Source organism: Mus caroli, chromosome 18, assembly GCF_900094665.2.
Source record: "Mus caroli chromosome 18, CAROLI_EIJ_v1.1, whole genome shotgun sequence".
Lineage (NCBI taxonomy): Eukaryota > Metazoa > Chordata > Mammalia > Rodentia > Muridae > Mus > Mus caroli.
This window is the reverse complement of record NC_034587.1, coordinates 70,018,708-70,039,931: the sequence shown is the minus strand read 5'-3', so window position 1 is coordinate 70,039,931 and position 21,224 is coordinate 70,018,708. Positions and strand designations below refer to the sequence as shown.

The 21,224-nt window shown below is 42.3% G+C and overlaps 1 protein-coding gene across 1 annotated transcript; it reads right to left on the bottom strand.

Moving 5' to 3' along the window:
* Nucleotides 1-616: 616 nt before the first annotated feature.
* On the bottom strand, nucleotides 617-20,522 carry Mex3c (mex-3 RNA binding family member C). The gene is made up of 2 exons (XM_021151070.1): nucleotides 19,454-20,522; nucleotides 617-3,616 (listed from the first exon to the last, which is right to left on the bottom strand). Exons 1-2 carry the CDS (start codon nucleotides 20,175-20,177, stop codon nucleotides 2,391-2,393), a joined length of 1,950 nt encoding a protein of 649 aa, XP_021006729.1. The 5' UTR covers nucleotides 20,178-20,522; the 3' UTR covers nucleotides 617-2,390.
* Nucleotides 20,523-21,224: the final 702 nt, after the last annotated feature.

Below are 21,224 nucleotides of genomic sequence, written 5' to 3'. Positions count from 1 at the left end.
GTTTTTGGAGCCTCTCTTACTTTATAACAATCTTAAAGATGCCCTTATCTTTATAACCAAATGGAAACTATCTACTCCAATCAACATCCAATCAATTTTGCAAACGGCATATGTTTTGGTCAAACCACGGTCTTTCAGAAGTTAGTCTTAGTGAAAAGTTTAAAGCCTGTACTTTCAGGCTGGGAAGATGGCCACTGGTGAAGGGCCTGTTGTGCAAGAATGCAAGCAAATCCTATGTGAAAGGCACATGCAGCAGTGCGTCCCTGCAGCGCCAGTTCTGGGGGTGGAGTGAGGTAGGCCCAGTCAGGTGAATCCCGTTAGCTCTCTGGAGAGCCAATCTACCAGAATCAATGAGCTCCAGGTTCAATAAGAGAACCTGTCTCAGAAAGTAAGGTAGACAGTTCCTGAAGAGGTGAATGTAGACTAGAAAAAACACATTTAACACCAGGAACATGCATGTGCACACACACACACACACTCTATTCTCTCTTACATTACAACCAGGAGTGTAAGTTAGAAAGGAGGAGAATTTGGTAAGAAGATTTCATTCTTAAGTAGACAGTTTGTCTCAGATGAAATGCTAGCAGTTATATGAAACAACACCGAGGAGAATACCTTCAAGTTAATGGAAACAAGTCTTTATTAAGTGACTTTTAATATCAGAAAAATAAAACTCTTATAATTCTCTTTACAGCAAATATATAATATCAGTGCTTTGGCCATCTTAAGTTAAAGGCCCTTTATCATAAAATATATGGTTTTAAACTTTACTCAAATTGAATTTATAATCCCTATGACTTCCCTACATATACATAACAAAAGAGTGTAGTAAAATTAGCAAATACTAAACTATATTGATAATTTATCATTCTTAGTTTGTGGTTTTTAGAAACAGTACACGCACCTAATATATGTTGATTCCTTGGCTTATTAGTTGCAGTGTACGATGCAACAAAATAGGAAACACATGCTTGGTGGCATTCGTCCATATCTACAAGACGGCAGCTAGAGATTAGGATTCAATACTGACAATCAACTATCCTACAAGCAGTTAGCATTACATCATAATATGCCATCAAGGCAACTTTTTTATACTGAAAAAAATCAAAATAAAAACCGTTATTTGTAAACTTTATACGAAATGTAACTCTTCAAGTGGAAATAAAAAATAAAATTTTGTCTATTTACTATTGAATACACATAAGATTTCAATTTTTGTTATACTGAGAAAAAAACCTCTTTTGTGTTGGGAAAATAACGCTTCAAAAAATAATTAGTAGAAAAACCCACCAGTATAATGTTTTGTCCTTTCAATACCAGCAAATTTGGGGACATACTGAGGATGATGTTAAAACATCCACAGGTGAAATGTACAAGTGTGTCTTAAAGAAATCTTTCCTGTGATTGGAAATAGGTTTGAAATGAAGTAAACTGATTGGAGGTTGTCACAGCTGCTTTCATGAATCATGCCAAGGGCATTATTATCTCCCTCCCCATCCCCTACATTACTAAAAAATAAAAATATATTTATAATGTGCAAGACAAATATGGATTGAACAAAAAATGTTTCACATTTTGAGCTACAGTCTAAATATTAATTAATAGCTTGATCAGACTAATGAATGGAATGTTCGCATTCTCAAATTTTCAGCCAATATAGGTGCTTCCCAAAGCCCATCCTGAAATGGGAAAACCCAGGCGGCCATTTCCACATTAACCGAGAGAGGCAATGGGTAGGAATTCACAATCAAAGACAACTGTATTCCTGATCCACTGAACATACCAGCCTTGAGCACTCTGGGCGAGATGAGAGTCAATGTAGCAGTTTTTGTCCCAAATTATAACCAGTGATCTAGTAAACTGCCATCAGCCCTATTATTACTAGTAAGTAATCAATGCTTTAAAAAGTTACTTGCAATCCTGCAGAATTAGGCAGAAGTTGTTGTAAAATAAAAAAACAAACCTGTTTTTGTCAAAACTGGCAGTGTGAAGAAGGCAGCACTGGAAGTGTTAGTCATCTGAGATGCCAGGCACCCTCCATAAACTCTTAGTGCGGCTAGGCTCTGGGACCCACTGACTACAATCTCAGATGGATACATTTTGCTCTTAGGTTACACAGCCAAGTACAACTTCAGCTTTAACAATTCCTATACAAGCTATGTCTCTGAGTCTACAAGATAGTATTAATAATTCAAACCAAACTAATAGACAAGAGACCACTTAGGTTTAGTGTTACCATAGCAGCCTTTATAAGTGTACTAACTTTAGCCTAATCCCAATAAAGCCTGATAACAGTCATAAGAATTCATTAGGAAGTTTACTGGGGTACCATTATACCCATGCCTTTATGAGTCCATATAGAGATATAGTATTTATGTATATATATATAGTTAAGAGTGAATTTGGATTGCCTGAGTAACAGCTGTCTGGCAAACTGGACATGATGGCGTTCTCTTTTCACAGATCTTGTTGGCACATTCCATGCAGAAGAGGTTGTGGCCACATGGAACTAGGGCAGCAATAACTTCATTCTCAAAGCAAATCACACAGTCGTGCTTTCTTCTTGATTCTGGAGGTGAGCTAGAGGTGGAACCACCATTGGAAGAGGAGTAACTATTGGTACCATTAGAAAAAGCAGGGATGTATATTGGAAGGCCAACATGGTTGCCTGTACTAGGTGGGTCACTCCTCACCCTTCGAGCAAGTGGGTGTTCTATGCTCTCAGGAAATGTAGGAGACAGACGAGGAGTTGATGGCTGACTTCCTCTACGCTGAGTCTTCATGTTACCAGAAGGATCACTCCCAAAGCCAGAGAGTGGGTTAACTGGTTCAAATGGAGTCCAGATAGTTTGAGCAGATGTTGGTAAAGAGTCAAAGGCAGGAGAGTCTACTGTAAGATCTTCTGAGCCTACAGATGGTAGTGTATCTCCAAACCAAAAGTTCCCTGTGCTAAATGGGCTTGTTGGACTAAAGTCAGCTAGCCTATTGCTTCCAAAATAGGAATCAGTGGAGCCGCTTCCCAGAGAGCTAGAACTATCATTCCGATAGTTAGACATCATTCTCGCTCGGCTCGGAGGAACTGGATTGGAAGAGAGCCATGCAGAGCCAAGAGTGCCACCTTCAAAGCTCACATCAGTACCGTTATAATGGAAATCATTTTCTTCATTGAGCTCTATGTAGTTCCCGGTACGCATGGCGATATGCATTTCTATTTCTTCTCGTGCTCGATCAACATTTTCGGGCATCCCTGTGACTTCAAAGACTGGCTCCTTATCTCTGCTCGGAGTAACTATGTACGTGTGGGTCTGTTGCTGAATTCTCTTAATTGTTGCTCCTTTTGGTCCAACCACTAGCCCTACCACACGATAGGGGACCCTGACTTGGACTGTGGTCTGACCAGGCAGATTAGGACTACACGATAACCCTCCCAGTGCAGGGCCATTTTTGTTTCGAGATGCACGAATCATAGAGAAGTGCTCTGCAGCCGAGAGGATCTCTCTTTTGGCCATGGCAACATCTTCTTTCCGTCCAGTGACAACAAAAATGGGTTCTTCACCACGAACAGGTGTCTTGATATACGTGTTTGTCTTGGCTCTCAGTGCTTTAATTTTACAACCTGTTAAAAGAAAACATTTCAGAATCAGTATGTACTTTAAAAATATTTGTAAAGGCAAACTAAGTAAAGCTCTAGAAATGCTCTCTAGTGTACAGTTGTTTATAGTTTCTTCCTCATAAAACTTAACGTTTAATGCTGACATCCCCCAATTCCATACACTATTGCTAGAGATGGAGGATATGTACTTGTCTGGCATTCACTCTTTTGGAAGAGTGGGAACCCCTCCTGAGAGGTTACAACTCAGAAGTCTAGTTCTCTCTCAGCCATACATTGAAAAGATGTACAAAATAGTCTATATGTAAAATATAAACTAGTAGGGTTGAGTTTTATAATAACTTAACAAATTTTTACTTTGCAAAGATAAATTGGTGGCAAGAAAAATACTAACAAAGCCAGAGATAAGGTCATGTGATATAGAAATCTATGGTCTTCTCATAGTCCAAGAATTTTTAATTTTCACATATTCTACAAATTTCACTTGATTTATTTTATTGCTTTAACATGACTCCTTTGTAAAATTCTATTGATAATAATGTTCATGGCTAGTGGCTATCTTTCTTCAGCTCCAGTTAAATTCCTGGGAGACAACCACAAAAGCATAGGATTAAAAAAAGTAATGTAAAATAATTTTTGCCTATTGTAAAGTTCTTGATCGATTAAAGAAAAAAAAAAACAAAACAAATATTGAAGACTCATGGAAAATGGCTAGAGGAACACCAGCTCTAAACCCAAACTAGATGCTTTAGTCCCAACCTCCAACTGTACCTAAGTTAAAATAAAACATGGGAGACAGTTAATTTTCCCTAATTCTTAACTTAGGTCTCCAAACTGTCAAACACCAAAACTATGGCTTAAATCTCCGGAGTTACAGTCTTCAAAGAAGAAACAAGCAGACACACAGGATAAATTTATTTCATGACTACATCATACAGTTGTTTCCTCAAGAACATAAAGGAGGTGCAACTGAAGAGAGCAGCCACAATCTGGGCAGGCTTTGTTCTTAAGCCTCCTTTCCTTTCTTGTCCAACAAATCACTAATAGTTAAGCTAAAACTAAGGCTTTTTAGATACATAATCTTGAGCCCACATGCCTACAATACATATATACAACTTCAAATGTCTCCAGCCTTTCCTGACGGCAAGTTATTTCTTGGTATTCTGTTTAGTAAGATGCTTTCTCAATATAGCATGGGTTATACAGTCACTTCTTTGCATAGGGTATTTTAGCTGGTTCCTGACTTTCTACTTTTACTCTATAGCCATTTCTTCCACTCTTTTAAACTCTGTCATATATACTTCAACCTATGGCATATTCATGCTCTCTTGTTCCCATGACTAACCTCTCCCCTCTCTAATCCCAGCTCAACTCCTAATTACTGTCTAGTTTTGGTTTAGGTGCCTTGTCCTCAATGATTGTTCCTTCTCTCCTATGGCTATGTCTGTCTTCATGGATTACAGAGTTGCCATGTAACATTTATGGAAAGTAATGGTGCTAATTTTCAGTATTAGAACATTGGAGCTTTGTTATATGTTATTTTGGACCCTTTAATTCTTAGCTTTCAAGACTTCAATCTTCTGGTCCCATATTGCTAATCTCATCCATAGTGAAAGGACTAAAATTTAATTTTGTTTCTGGGTGTGTGTGTGTGTGTGGTGTATAGTGCTATGGAATGAACACAAGGGTCTCCTGCATATTTAAATATTAAAATTTAAATATCAGAGCATACTTAAAGCAACTTAACCCACCATGGAACTTCTGAATCATAACCACAAACTGACTGAGATCCTACTCCTCCTTCCAACAAACCATAGAAATTACAAAGACGCAGCCTTTTCACTGTGGGTCTCAGGTACATTACCATGAAAACCCAGAGTCAGGTTCTCTGAAACAAAATGTATTCAAGCATCAAGATGAAGCAATTCTTTCTCAAAAATTTTTATTTTTTCCTTCGTTTTATACTTTCAGAAGTCTTATTGCTAGTTACATAGTTTAAAGAACAGTAGAATTTAAGCACTGTGCTGTTAGGTAGAAAGAAAACAGCCCTCACTCCTAACTGTAAGCCCCAACCAGAGTCCTAAGAGAAGCAGTTAGTTCAGTAGGGTTACCAGGAGGAGGGTGCTCTATCAAGAAATCACAAGTAAAATTTACACTACTGTGAAACATGAAAACTTTTTAAGTGCTATGGTAAGACTACATGTACTCAACCACATTAAAATAAAATGGGTATTGGTTACTTTTGAGTAAAAGTAAAAAGACTTTTTACTTTGCGATAAAATGAACTTTGTGATCACAGCAAATCTTTTGTCTCTTTAGACAGTCAAATCTACTCCTACAGTAGGTGCTGTGGAGTGTGTGGGGCGACTAAGAACGGAGACCACATTCACTGGATAGCATGCAATGACATAGATACCTAAGAAAGTCTGAAAGGTAAAATACTAACTGGTGATATATTCTATATTCAGAGTATCATTTAGTGAACAATAGTCTACACTCTGGGCTACAGCTCTGTAAGACGGCAGCTTCCTAAAATCTCATTCTTGGGCTCCAGACATGTTTTAGTGATGTAAAAGCATTAAGACCAAGTTCCAATCTCTGGAGCCATGTGAAAAGCCAGAGGTGTATTTGTCACCCTAGTGCTAACAGGAGAGATGGCATCTAAATAAGGTTCCTGCACACACATGAGTATATAACACACACATAAAATGAAGAAAAAACAATTCCCCAACTCATTCCTAGTAACAGGCAGTCATGGTTCATCCAGCAGAAAATCATGGGCAATTAAGGGCAAAGCATTACTCGGAGTTTAGGTTTATCTCCTCTCCATGTTTACTAGTTAGTATCCACCAACAGAGGAAGACACCTTTCTATATAACTACCGGAGAGCTGGGAGCATAGCTTAGCTAGAGAAGGCTTGCCCAGCATACAGGGCAGAAACCTGGATCAGGTTATGGTTCAAGAACTACAGTACTAACAAATTTTCAGAGCTGTAATTTCAACTTAATTTGAAGTAAATTCCCTGAAATAAAGCCTACAGCTTACCTAGTTGGCATATGAACCCATTTTCCCAAATAGAAAGGGAAAATGGGTTCATATGCCAACTATCATTATTGCAAGGGCTGTTTCCAGTTAAAACCCTCCAACTTGTCCTCTCTCTCCTTGGTATATACAAGACATTCTATCTCAATTTTCAAGGTTAAGAGACCTCTTCCAAAGAAAGGGTGGCACTCTTGTTTGGACTGGAGTTGGAAGAGGAGGAAACTCAGTTTTCAAACCATGAGCTGAAGTAAACTTTGTTGTGTTTTAAATACCACTTAAAACTAATCAACAGAACCCTGATTCTCGTGTATTCCCAGGGTTTCAGTGGAACACATGTATGATGGGCTGCAATATAAAATATTTTTTGTTATGGGTTACCATCATTAGATTTGGATGTTTTGAAGATCACCTTCTAGTTTCAAGTATGAGATGATGTATTTTCAACAAAGAATTGGTGTGAAAAGGAAGGAGAGAGTCACCAAGAGGAGCTGGGCTAAAGAGCCCATTTACAGAAAGGTTGCTCTATGGTCATATAATCCAACTTTTAGAGGCCAGAGTCTAAATATATCTATGAAGGTGAATTTTTTTTTCTAGCTATCTGAAAGATACTGTAGATATCTAAAGCAAGACTGTACAAAGACTGTTTGCTTCTGTTCTTAAACCGGTGGCTTATTTAGATGGTGATAGAAAAGAACAGATGGCCATCTATATATTTTCCAGTTTAAAAAAGAAGAAGAAGAGGAGAGCCATTATAGGGGGCTAGGAAGATAGCTCAGTCAGTAAAGAGCTTGTTATAGCATGAGGACCTGAGTCAGATCCCCAGTAAACAGCCATGCATGGTGGCATGTATGTTTAATCCTAGTGCCTGGAGAGGCAGAAACAGGAGGATGGCTGGGTTTGTTGGGCAGTCAAGCTAGACTGGCCCAAAGGTCTCAAAAAATAAGGTGGACAGTTCCTGAGACATATCCTAATACTTGATGTGAACTACAGACACCTGCACAAAAAGAAAATGAGAAAAAGTAGTGTCTGATAAAGAACTGAACCATTGTTTATGTGACTACTACGAGTTGCATAGCCTTCCCTCAAAGAAGGTACAGTCAATACATTTGTGGGCAGCCCAGTTTCTGATGGAGCATTCCAGTACTCAGCCCAGCCTAGCCTCAAACTCTCAGACTCTGGAGTGCTTGGACAGGTGTGTGCCACAGTCTTTGCCTGAATACAGAATTCTAAGATGATTCTCTGCCTCAAGATTTCTGGCTTTTTTACTATGTGTAGTGGTTCATACCTTTAATCTCAACATGTTAGAAGCAGAGACAGGTGGGTTTTTTTGAGCTTGAGGCCAGCTTGGACTAAATAGCAAGTTCCTGGCCAGTTAGGAGAGAACATTCCTGCCTGGAGTTAGACACAAATTTAGGTACTCCTGAAAAAAGATTTTAGATATGTAAAATTATACCTTAAATCAGCTTAATTTTGTTGTTTTTCTGAGACAGAGGCTCAGACTGTCCTGGAACTCACTATGTGGCCCAGTCTGGCCTAGATCCTCTGCTTTCGGAATGTTGGGATTAAAGGCATGCACTACCAAACCCGACTCAGTTCACTTTTCAATGGAGAGGTTATTCTGATTACCAGGGAGGTTCTGACCTAATCTTGAGTTTCTGTTTTAGACAAGTTAGACATGAGCTCCTGTGGAAGAAAGCAAACAACCCATGCTGTGAATCCATGCCTGTGGTGATGATGGCAAGGAGCTGAGACCTGGACCAGAGACCCCCATGTTCCAACTAAATTCTGCCAGCAACCTTAGGTAGGAGAGGATATGTACCCCATATGAGGATACTACACCTCTAGCTGAACACCTTGATTTAACTCTGAAACAGAACCAAGAGACACCACACAGATTTCTGACCTACAGAAACTGAGATAATAAATTTGCATTGTTTTAAGCAACTAAAGTAATGATAATGATTATGCAAGCCACAAAGCCCCCCCAAAATCCTTAAGTCTTTTAAGGGCTCTATAACCTCTGCCCTGTGAGAGCTGATAAAAATATGACTGTACTATATTCTAATCTAGTATTCTACAAGACATTGTGAAAGGCTTTCAATCAGAACTAAGAACTAAGCAGCAGCTTTAAACATATAATCCGGTATTAATAAGGTTTGTTTTTAGTTCAATTACAGCTCAGATTCTTTGACTTGCTTTAGTTCCCCCCCCTTTTCCCTGCATGCATGCGTGCGTGCGTGCGTGTGTGTGTGTGTGTATGTATATCCCATGTCCTGCTCTATAAAATTTGACCTTCTTCCCTTAAGACGAGGTCTCATGGAACCAGGAGTTAGGCTGGTGGCCAAGCCAAGATTTTTATGAGTGTTGGAGTCTACTCAGGTCCCTATGTTTACACAGCAGGAGCTCCCACCCATCCAGCCACCTCTTTAGCTCTGCTATAGTTTTCCAATGCTACTGCTAATTACCATACAATATCATCTATCTATCTATCCATCCATCCATCCATCCATCCATCCATGCACAGAACTCTCGCAACAAGGTTAAAATAAAAGCAGTAGTAAGACTGTTTTGTTTTTTGGAAGCTCTAAGGAGGTTATGTTTCCTTGCACATTTAGGCTGGTGGCAGAAGTCACGTGTTTGTAGTTCTAGAACCATCTACATTCCTTGGCTTTTCACTCTTCTTTGTCTTCAGCACCAGCAGTCAAGCTTCTCATCTCTCTTCCTGACCTGAGTCACCCCAAGCTGGGAAGTTCTGTACTTTTGGGGTTCCCGTGATCACAAGTGGGCTTACCAGATAATCCTAGACATCCTTCACAAAGGCAAGCAGCCCATGCCTTTAAGCAACATGCCTAGTGAAGCAAACATTTCAATTGCTTCTTTTGTGGTGGTGGGTTACGGTTAAAAATCTTTGGATATGTGGGGTTATTCTGCTAATTATGTCACCCCTTCCATTCTTCCAAGTACCCACCTTTTGAAAGATGTATTGGCTCATTAGAATTTTAAGCTCAATTTAGGAATAGTAATCAAATGGCCTTTGGCTAGGGAGAGGTTTGGCGATTTATAAAAATACTGAAAAAGGATAGTGTTATTGATCAAATAGGAAGTATTTGTAAGGACTCTTATTCATGCGGCTCTATGTAAAGGGGAGATCTGTCCCTTCTGGATCTGTCTAGGCTGGACTGGACTGTGTCAGTCAAGGTGTTTCTATCTAAATCACTTAGGCTCCAAGAGCATTTTACTCATCCTGAACTTTTTTAGTTCAGCTTAATGACTGAGTGTATCCACTCAAATGTCATCCCCTCCCTCAACCCCCAAAAAGTACAATAAGAAACATGGTCATTTCCTATTTCAAGGAGTTCATGTCCAAGAGATGCAATTAATAGTTACTTTAAGGAACAATAGCTCCTTAAGGAACAGGTTTCCAAAGCAGTGGGAGCACACAAAAGGATTATCACTTTAAAATACATAATACATGAAAGGCTTCAAGGGCCAGGAGATGGATGCTGAAGAGCTTGCTACACACACCACACACACACACACACACACACACACACACACACACACATACACACACACACGAGAACCTCATTAGGATCCCTAAGGCTACCTAGCAAAGCTAATCTAGATGAATCAGATGAATGAATCAGCTCCAGGTTCACTGAGAGATCTTGTCTCAAAAGATAAGGTAGAGAGTGGCTGACGACAAAAACCTAACACTGACCTCTGTCCTCAGCATGCAAGCACAGGCCAACTTCAAAGGTATTTAAGAGGCTTGAAAGAAGTTTTGTCAAGCAGGGAGGAAGTGCAAAAGCAGGAAACTGGTGCCCTGGGGATATTAAAACTAGCACAGCATTTTGATATCTTCAGGGGACAGAACAGGGAGGGAGTCATCTCCAATCTCAGACTGGGACTCCATCTTGCAGGTAGGAAAGATTTGGGGGAAGATGATTCGTTAAGGATTCCTTATCAGAATGAAATGCCCTTACAACAATCGGCAGAAAAAGGAGAAAGTGACAGTACCCAGGACAAGGCCTCCCAGAACCACCTGCGGTTTGCTGTCTAGGGCATTTGGTGTTCCTGATCTTTTTTAAAAACAAGTTTGTTTTTCAGAAATTACACTTACTGTACTTTCCAATTATTTAATAAATTAATGTAGTGTGCATATGTATATAGTGAGTTAAGAAAACTTAAGCCCGTAAAGACAAATCTCAAAACCATGCCCATTTTAACTTCTGATAGTCCTCTGCAAACACTGGGAAATTATGCAGACATTCTTTAAATAAAAATGGGAAGAAAAGATAATGTGAATAGCTTGCATTATCTTCAAGAAAAATAGAATTTATTGGTCTTGAAGTAAATTCATTTTACTCTGAGCATTAAGTGGCAAAACCTAATTATTTTCAGTCTCTCTCATCTCATAAACGTGTGCAGTTTCTATTCATTTTTTGTTCAACTCTTTTCTTAAATAGCTTGGGATTCCTTCCAAGCATACATACCTCTCTCTCCCAATTAACACAATGGAACTTTGAAAAATAGAAATTTTGTGTATGGCTTTAAGTTTATCAAACAGGGATGGGAAGACAGCTAATGGTAAAGTAAGAGAAACTTAGTTCATTCCTCAAAACCTACATAAAAAGCCAGATGTGTTGGTGTGCACCTGTAATCTCAGAGCAGACAGATCCCTGGGGGTGTGGTCCTGCCAGCCTAGTCTGAGCAGCTCCAGGCCAATGAGAGACTGCATCAAAAAACAAGCTGGGGGACTGGAGAGCTGGCACTGGGGTTAAGAGCGTACTTGCAGCTCCCAGAGGACCCTAGTTTGGTTTCTAGCATTCACATTAGTCATTTTTAACCGACTGTCATTCCAATTCCAGAGGGTTTGATGCTCTTCTAGCCTTACTGTGTGCAAGCAAGCGCTCTCTCCTCTTCTCCTCTCCCTCCCTTTCTCCCTCCCTCCCTATCTCTCATCTACAACACCAAACCAAACTAGTTGTCCCTGAGGAAGGACACCCATGGCTGACCTTTGGCTTCCACAAGGAAGTGCATCAGTATGAAACACAACCACACACACAAACAGTAGATTACCTCAGTGTCACAGCTANCACATGGAAATAATTTACAATCTAGTTCAAATAAATTACAATTGGAACAGGGGCTGGAGAGATGGCTCAGCAGTTAAGAGTTGGCTGCTCTTCCAGAAAACCAGAACTCACATGGCNGCTCACAACTGTCTGTAACTCCTGTTCCNGGGGATCTGATATCCTTANACAGACATAAATGCAGTCAAAACCTCAATATACATTAAAAAAATAAAAATAAACAACAACAAACCCACCGGAACAATCGGATAGTGACCACACTTCACATGTGTTTATCTAGTTTTTCCTCAAGGAATATTTAATAAGTATTGAAAATGGAAGATTATATGGACAAACTATCATGAATCAGTTAGTGAACTTAAAAACAGGCCATGAAGACCTGTTTACCTCTTTGTCATGTGAGAGGAATTAGTAGTAATAAAAATAGTTTCTCTCATCAGTTGTTACAAAATATAATAAAAAGCTTACTCGAATAAGTTATACAGCTGATCTGCTTGTCATGTTGAAGGCCCTAGGCTCATCCCTGTCATCCTTCCCTCGAGAAGCTAATCCTAACCCACATGATTCAGCTTTAGAACCAATCCTCATCCCTCCACTATTTCTTACCAACATTTCGTGAGTCAACTCATCTGGTACCAGGGAGACTTTGAAACAGGATTTGTAAAGTACTTCAGTTTTCTTTTTTCTTTTTGAGACAGGGTTTCTCTGTGTAGCCCTGGCTGTCCTGGAACTCACTTTGTAGACCAGGCTGGCCTTGAACTCAGAAATCCACCTGCCTCTGCCTCCCAAGTGCTGGGATAAAAGGTGGGCCACCATTGCCTGGCCAGCACTCCACTTTTCTAAAACTTCTCTCCTACACACATTTTCACCTACTCTTCATAGCAGGTCCTTTGGGTGACTTGAGGGCATTTTAGCTGCTGTGTTAGATCTTAGAACCAAACCATCTTAGTTTCACACTCTTTTCACTGCTCTTTATTCTTTTCCTCTAAAAACAACACTATTTCACGTGCTTCGTAATATAGTTAAGTACAGTTAACAAGAGGAGCCATATTATTTGATTTTTATAAAGTCCTTTTCCTCTCAGACTATTCAAAAGCTCTTTTCACATTATAAGAACTCAATTTCGACATTATATCTTGATGTCTAATGAACATTAGCTAAGTCTAAAAAGAGAGTATCTCTATGCTCAGTCTGTATGTATGTGTGTGTGTCTGTACACACACACACACACACACACACACACACACACACGCATTACAAGGAATCCCCAGATCCACAAAAGCAGCAGCCAGGTAGCTCTGCTGTGGCATGGAGACAGGTGAATCTATCTCAGCTTCCTTTTAACTCAGCCAGCCTAACCAAAAATGGGGAGTGCAGGCTCAGTAGGAGGACCCGGTCTCACAAAAATAAGAGTTGATAGGGGAAGACATCTAAGATCCTTCTCAGGCTTTTGTAAATATGCATACCTGCACACATGTGCACACATGCATTAAATGCCAAATACCTAAAGAGAAACATTTACATTGTAAAAGATGTTAAAAGTGTTATAAACTCAAAGTTGGGATAAATATGGAGTCACTCTAACTGGCGATCTGAAATCCAGTTTACTTCTACATGACTTTAGGGTTTTTTTCTGGATAAAGTTTAGATTATGAGCCCCATGAAATATTCTAGTTCTATGCATTTACAAGTTAGAATTGTATAAAGTTACGAAAAGAATGATGATAAACCCTCCCCAAAGAACTGCTCAAAGCTATAGACTAGTAATTTTTTGATGTATTTTTATTATTTGAGTGTTTGCACATGTTTGTGTGTACAGAGGCTCAAGTAGGCCTGTAGAGGGCGCAGGATGTCTTGTAGCTGGAATTGAGGCATTTGTGAGCTGAGCAATGTAGGATATAAACCCTGGTCCTTGTGGACCATCTTTGCTCTCCTCAACTATTGATTAAGTATGTTAGAGAAGAGGCTCAGATATTAAGAGAGTTTTCCATACTGAAGATCTTATGTTTACACCCTTTGGAAAACGTTAATAGAATTTTCAAAGTTACCAGGCTAGGGATGTAGTTCAGTGGTAGAGAACCTTGTCTAGAACACATGGGGTCCTGGGTTAGATCTCTAGCACCACCCAGAAACAAAACAATACAAATTTTAGGTGTAATCAGTTAACTGTAAATGATTCTCTTTCAAGACTAGCTTAACCTTTTGCTAGAAGTACATACTATAAACTTTCAAAAAATTTTACCGTATTTCTTATAGAATTTGTCTGTATACTTTAAATTACACAATAAATGTACACTAATGGCATCTCAAATTTCACCCTCACAGCACAAAGTAGGTTTGGGGCTAGTCAGAACAGAACCTGAACAGGTTTTCTCCAAATAGGAAAAAATGGAGGCGTAAAGGATTTATCCCAAGTGACAGGCAACAATGGGTAAGTTAACATTAGGTTAGAGAAGGCAAAGGTGAGGCGTGGTAGAAGACGGAACACTACTCATGACAAAATCCTTCATGTCTAGCTCCAACTGCATCTGCAAGTATCAGTAACAAATTCTCTTTATTCTTTTACAGCTTTTAGAGTCTTACGATTTCATGCTACTATGTGTGGTCAATAAGGCTTTCCTTACATGCAGTGATTTGTAGTCTTCTGCTTACTAGAAAGGCAATAACCACACATTCTGAATAAATTAAAAACTTGCATTAAAGAGTCTAAAGGGTGAATAATAACAAGAATTCTCAAAATAGGCCACAGACAACTACTCAAACAGCATTATGCTAAGCATATATTTAACTTAGTTGAGCTTGCTAATTCTAGTATTAGAAAATTGTCTGGGTATGATAGTATGCTTGTAATCCTAGCACTATTAAGGCTGGGACAGAGATCTTAAGTCTGACTGGAAGCAAGCCTAGTTTAAACAGTATAAAATAAAAATAAAAAAAAGTAGTTTAAAGGCCTTTATTAATTACCACATTGCATTTTGCAAATCTCTATATAGTAACTAGTGGTATCTTAAGTTAAAAGCTGAGGCAGGAAGCTAGCCTAGGGCTACATAGCCAGAAGCCTTCACAAAGAAAAACACTTTTAAAATTTCCAAAACAAAACAAACCAATGGCAGTTTTAATCATGGTTTATGTACTTATTTGGTGTTTCCTAACACAGGCTCCGATCTCTTCTTTCTCATCTCACGAACGGTAGGTAAATCCTCTACCACTGGCCTATATCCCTAGAAAATTTTAACTGCAAACATATTTAGTTTTTTTCCAAAATTTTCATTTGAATTTAAATTACTAATAGTGAAAATAATTCTGTTTAAACTGGCCTAAACCTAGATCTACTAAACTATCTTTTAGAACCTCAGGTTCAACATCTGCAAAATGTCTTAGCAGTTACATGGCACTGGTAAAATATCCAGTAGTATTTTAGCGAAGAAGTAAAAAACAACCTCTTTCCTCAAAGAGGGTGGTGGTGGGGATGGGGAAGGAAGACACTATGATTTTAGTGTTCTGAAATTCTTTAGTGAAATAAATATGTACTTCTCAATGGGAAATCTATGCACAGCAAGACCAGCAAGTACTCGGTTTCTCCTAATCAAATACTACCCACAGCTTGAAACATTGGGAAGGTTTCCCCCACGCCCCAATACACAGTCATTGGAGATGAGTGGTCACCAAGACAGTTCAGTCAATGAGGAAGTTTTCTAAATGGTCTCAGTGACATTTAGAGTATAAGAGTATCAGCACACAGATAAAAATAATTTTTTTCATTTTATCTTATTTGTTAAATTTTTTGTATGATGTACATTTTTCTTAGTATAGATTGTTTATACTGTGATGTTTATAAACTGTATAATGGGGTACAACTTTTTGGGGGGGACAGAGTATACAATTCTTTTCGAGACCTATTAGGTAAAAAAAATACTATCAATTAAAGTCATATCAAAAGTAGCTGAAAATGTACACTTATCTGAAACTCAATTTATGGCATTTAATATTAATATTAATTGATAGTAAAGAATATTTAGAGTTCTACTATAACTCTCCTTTTAGACTTACTGGAGAGTAACAACTGAGTAAATTATAATAAAACCTGTTATCTTCAGTCAAACCTGTCAACTATTAATGTCTTGCAGGAACTACACTTAAAAACGGAGATATTTCATATTTATAAAATGAGATCTTACAAATATTTTTAGTGTGTGCATGCCTGTGCACCCATGTGGAGGCTGGAGGTTGGTGGTGTATGTGTTCCTTTATGGTTCTTCACTCTGTTTTTTGAGACAGGGTCTCTTGCTGCTGAACCTGGAGCTCAATGGCTCGACTAGCTGGTTAGCAGGTCTCCAGGATCCTCCTATGTTGGTGTCACAGAGCTAGGGTTATAGCTATGGCACCAGATCTAGCTTTTTACATGGATGCTAGGGGTTTCAGTTCAGAACTTCATGCTTGTGAAGTAAGCATTTTACCTACTGAGTCATCTTCTCAGCCTTAGACTTATTTTGTTGTCTATATTTAAAAATATATCTCTTAATTTCTAACTTTTCCTATTAAATATAATTAGTAAAATTTATTACAACTGTTAGTTTCACAATAAATACAAGACTCAAAAAACACAACAACAGTAGTAAGACTAATTTAACATAAGGAAAAGGCCATGCTCCTGGGAGTAAAACAGGAGGTCAAATGCTCTGCTGGTCTTCATCACTATTAAAACTGGTCCATGGAGAGGAAGGATGAAGAGATGGCTCAGGACTTGAGTTCAGTTCCCAGCATCCACATCAGGCGGCTTGTGCTTTCAACTCCAACTTCAAGGGTATCTGACTCTAGTCTCTGCAGGGACCTGCACTCACACACACATACAGATACAGAATTTAAAAAGAAACAAGGTCTTGGGATTGGAGAGATAGTTCAAACATTTAGTAACACTCACTTGTGACTCTTGCAGGGAATCTGGGTTTGCTTGCCAGCACCATATGGTGGCATATAGTCAGTTTTAACTCCAGTGACAGGGGCCCTACCCCCCTCTTCTGACCTTTTTAGACACCAGACACACACATACACATACATGAAGGCAAACACTCAATCCACATAAAACTTTTTAAAAGGGGAGTAGGGATTTCCTGGGGTTAGGTAGAGGTACGTGTTTGTGAGCCCAGGCTACATGATAAAAAACTTTTTTAATGACAAAAACAAAATAAGAGCTTTTTTTTTTTTTTTTTTTGAAAGACAAAGGGACCAGAGGCTGGCTATCTCCAAGAGCTGCCAGCACTTTGCTAACTGCATGCATGACTCAGATTTCCATTTATCCTATACTCTTTGCTTCAGAGCTGAAGTCATGAATGTCTCCATCTGTGACATAATTGTTTCCAAAACTAATTAAGAGATGTCAAAAAGAAAATTATGACTTCAGGTAATGAATGAGATGGCAGGAATGGCTAATTCTTAAGGATGAACATTCAGCTCCTCCAAAACAAACAAAACACTCAAAAATGATCTACCCCACCCCCACTCCCCAACTCACTTTTTAAAAACTCACTAGTGTCTGTTCTCCCAACGAGAAGTTTTTGCACAGTAAAAGGATGTGACTATTAGAAGCCACTTAGTTCTCTCTAAAGGAGTGAGCAAGCACAGGTTTATTACCATACTGCTGGGGTGTGGGATGGCGCAGGCTCAATGATCCACTATTGAATGGTTCCAAAAGGAAAAGGGCAAGCCTTTCTGCTCTTAAGATAAGACAAGAGGAAGATGACATACCTTTAACAGTACCCACAACTCTAGGAATTAGTAAGTACAACAACAGTCAGCAATTTTGTCTCCATGTTCTAAGACATAGATTCATATTACTTTACTAACCAATAAGCACAGCCCAAAAAGAAAAACTAAGACAATTATCATGTGATAGCACAAAATAAAAGCTTGCCATTTCAGTTGATATAAATACTACCCATGTACAGTTAAGGTGCTTAAGAATACAAAGGACAAAAGTTCATGTTAAACTCAATCTACCAAGATACAGACAGCACCTCGTCACGTGGTAAAACTACGGCGCAAACGTTCTTTCTTCTCCTGTGCTTTGCAGACAAGCACATCAACACTGAATTAAGTTGTGTTGTTTTACAGTATGTCATTCAAATCTCAACATTCCACAGCCTCAACAATCCCACACCAGGCCATTTCTACCTCCCCCCGCCCCCCCCAGTTTACCATATTCTAATTAGTAATGAAATGTGGGTATTTTCCAGTCACCACCTAGCAGGTCTCCTCCACACTTTCTTCATGTTGTTCAATACTTGCATCTTTGTTTGCTAAGTTGCATTCTCTATGTTCTTGTGTGTATTGCCTTCAAGTAATTACTTTCATGCCATTCTATTAAATGGTTAGTTTTTAATAAAGAGCAGAAATTCTGTATAAATCAACCTCAAATTTTTAGTTTACTTACTTTTCATAAACTCATTAACCAGCGAAATCTAGCGCTCTTTCAATGATATTAAATGAAAAGCCACCTCATTATGAACCTAAATAAAATGCATGTTTATTTCATGTACATAAGAGTTTCCTCGTGAGCTATTATCCTGATCAGCTCCTACTGGCAAGTGAGATGTGAAGCTGATTAGTCAAACGGTTTGAAACAAGCTTTTTCTTTCTTTCTTTTCTGTCCAGGTACCATATAGACTTTTCTTATCAAAATCCTAGCAACGGGAGCCACCTCTTTCATGTGAAGTCACCAATCTCTTATTTATGTGTACTTTAGACCACTTGGGAAAATGAGATCATTCCACCAGCAGTGCCATATTTGACTTCAACAAGAGGCATGTTTCAACCATGTTGTATTACGGCAGCAGCAGCAGGTAGTAAAACGGGGCAAAACCTACACCGAAGCAAACAGAACCTTCCCTAAAAAATGTCGGATACCGAGGTACTCTGTGCATCCCCTTCCCCCACCTTCACAAACCTACTCCTGGAATCTGAGACATAGGTCCTTTGTCTGAACAATGTGGGAGGAGTCTGTCTGCGGGACGGGTGTGCTAGCAAGTGAAGAAAATTTATCGAAAACTGCACAAACGCATAAAGTTCCCGAATTACCCAAATGCCCAGTTTTCCCTTCACGGTACAGGCTAAAAAAGTGTTCTAAAAGACTGACACTAGCGCTTTTCGAGAAGTGAAATGAGAACACTGAGCACCTAAGATCAACAGAGTTGGGGTGCGCTTCTAAAGCCAAGTTTCTGAATAGCGGAGGGAGGAGGTGATCCGGCCACTTGAACATCTCTTCCCTCTCGAATGCTGCACATGCCTCCATGTCGGTCCACTTCTCAGCACATGCAGTTCTAAGGCAGGCCGATTGCTTTTTACCGGCCACTCGGCTACACAAACTTCCAAATCTCGAAGCTCTCGGAAACAATTCCGCGACCCACAACTTCTGACCTGACCTCACCATCTCACTGAGGTTTCTGGGGCCGCGCCAGCCTGGGGTTCCACGAATACACCAGACTGGGTGGCCCAAGAAACTTAACACTTCTTGTCCGGCTGAAGAGGCGGAACGGCGTGGGTTTTCGCAAGGTGACCGGTCCCTTTCTCGGCGACCCAGACCCCTTCTCGGTGGACTTGGGGGGACTCTCCCGGTTCACTCTTCTGCCGCACGCTCGTCTTTCTTTTTCGTCTCCCACCCACGCCCAGGGCCGTGCCCAGACAGACAAACCGACCTCGGCGCACTCACCCTGGCGTCCGACAATCTCAGCGACATGCTCGGAACTGGGCACCGGGACGCACTCGGTGGTGTTGACGCTCTTCCTTCTCAGCAGGGCCGCTTGCTCTCCGTTCAAGGCGGCAGCGGCGGCCCCGCCGCCGCCGGGGCCGTAGGCGTGGGACAGCATCGCCGCCATCATGCCCTGGGCATCGTCCCCTCCGTACAGCACCCCTGCCGCCGCGGCCGCCTCCCGGGCATCGAAGCCCGCGGCCGGCAGCAGCACCGACCCCAGGGGCCCGCCCGGGATCGGCTGAGTCTGGGAGGCGGTGGCCGCGGGCGGCGACAGCAGCAGCAGCGACGGCCGGTCCTCCTCCTCTGCCTCCTCCAGCTCCTCCTCCTCCAGCAGTTCTCCGTCCAGCTCCGCTTCCTCCCCCTCCTCTTCGTCCACCTCCAGCTCCAGCTCCGCCGTCTCCGAGGTCGTGAGGCGGCCGGGCTCCTCCGGAGCCAGCCCGGTCGCCCGCCGGGCCTGGCACTGCGCCGCCGCCGCCGCCGCGGCCCTGAGCGCCGGGGTGCCGGGCTCCGCCGGGCTGGGGTCGTCGAGGCCTAGCGCGGCCAGGCGCTCCCTCAGCAGCAGCCCGTCCCCCTCGAGCTCCGGGCCTCCGGCGGGCGGCGGCGGCGGCGGCAGCGGAGGCGGCTGCGGCAGGGGGGCCGGGGCCGCCGCCAGGGCCAGGGCCGCGGAGCTGCCGCTTGGCATCGCGGCGGCGCGCTGTCAATGGCGGCGGCGGCGGCGGGCGCGTCAGGCGCGGAGAGCAGCGGGCCCCATGGCGGACAGGGCCCCGGCCCTGTTCAGCGCGCAAACACCTTTCCTCGGGGGAGGCGGCGGCGGCGGCGGCGCCCGCGCCCGGGGCTGAGGAGCGCCAGGGCCGCCGGAGCGCGCGAGGGCGGGGTGGAGGAGCCGGGGACGGAGTCGAGGTAGGGAACTAGGTGGGTGGGTGGGGACCGCAGCGGCTCCCCTCTCAGGGTTTCTTTTGTTTCATGGCCTTAACCAGCCCCCGGCGCGCGCGGCGGCGGCGGCGACGCCCCACGCCGCTCTCCGAATGAAGCCGGCGCGCTCTGATTGGCTGCTTTTAATCTCCGGGAGGAGCCCGCCCTCTCCTCCCGCAGCCTTCTCACTCCTTTCCCTCGGCCCCACCCCCGCCCTCCTCTTGGGCCCCGCCCCGCCTCGCCCCAGACCGTTCGGATTGGATGACGAGAACGAGCCAGTCTTCGAAGCCGGCTCCTTCCGTCCCTCCCTCCGCCCCGCCCTCCTCTTGCGGGGCGTGCTCTCGAGGGGAGCAACTAGATTGTTCCATTTACACGCCATTCTTTGTGACGTAGCCGGGCGCCCGGGGAACGGGGCGGGAGGAAGGCGCGGGAGGCGAGAAACAGAGAGGGCGGAGCGGATGTCTGCGCAGGCGCGTGCGGCTCCAGCGCGGACTCGGGTTTTTTTTTTTTTTTTTCTCCCGCGCTGCTTCCCGCTCTGTGGTCGGTCTGGGGCGGTGTTAGGGAAGGCACCGAGCGAGAAGCCGGGCTTTGGGGCTGCAAGCACGGGCTGCTGGGCGGTGTGCGGAAGCGACACTGCCTTTCAGGCTGGCGAGCCGTCGGAGGAGGAGCCCGAGTGCCAGCCTAGCCACTCGCGGGGGTGGTTTCCTGAGCCGCGTGGCTCCGGGGCCTTCTCTGCCTCTCCCCGGGACTGCTCCTCCCTCCGGTTGGCCGCCCACGCCCGGCGGGCCAAACTTCCCTCGCGGCGCTGCTTCCTTAG

Coding starts and splice junctions, on each gene's coding strand:
- Mex3c (XM_021151070.1), bottom strand. CDS start 20,177: ATGCCAAGCGGCAGCTCCGCGGCCCTGGCCCTGGCGGCGGCCCCGGCC. Junction 3,617..19,453: donor TGAGATTGTCGGACGCCAGG/GTGAGTGCGCCG, acceptor TTCTTTTAACAG/GTTGTAAAATTAAAGCACTG.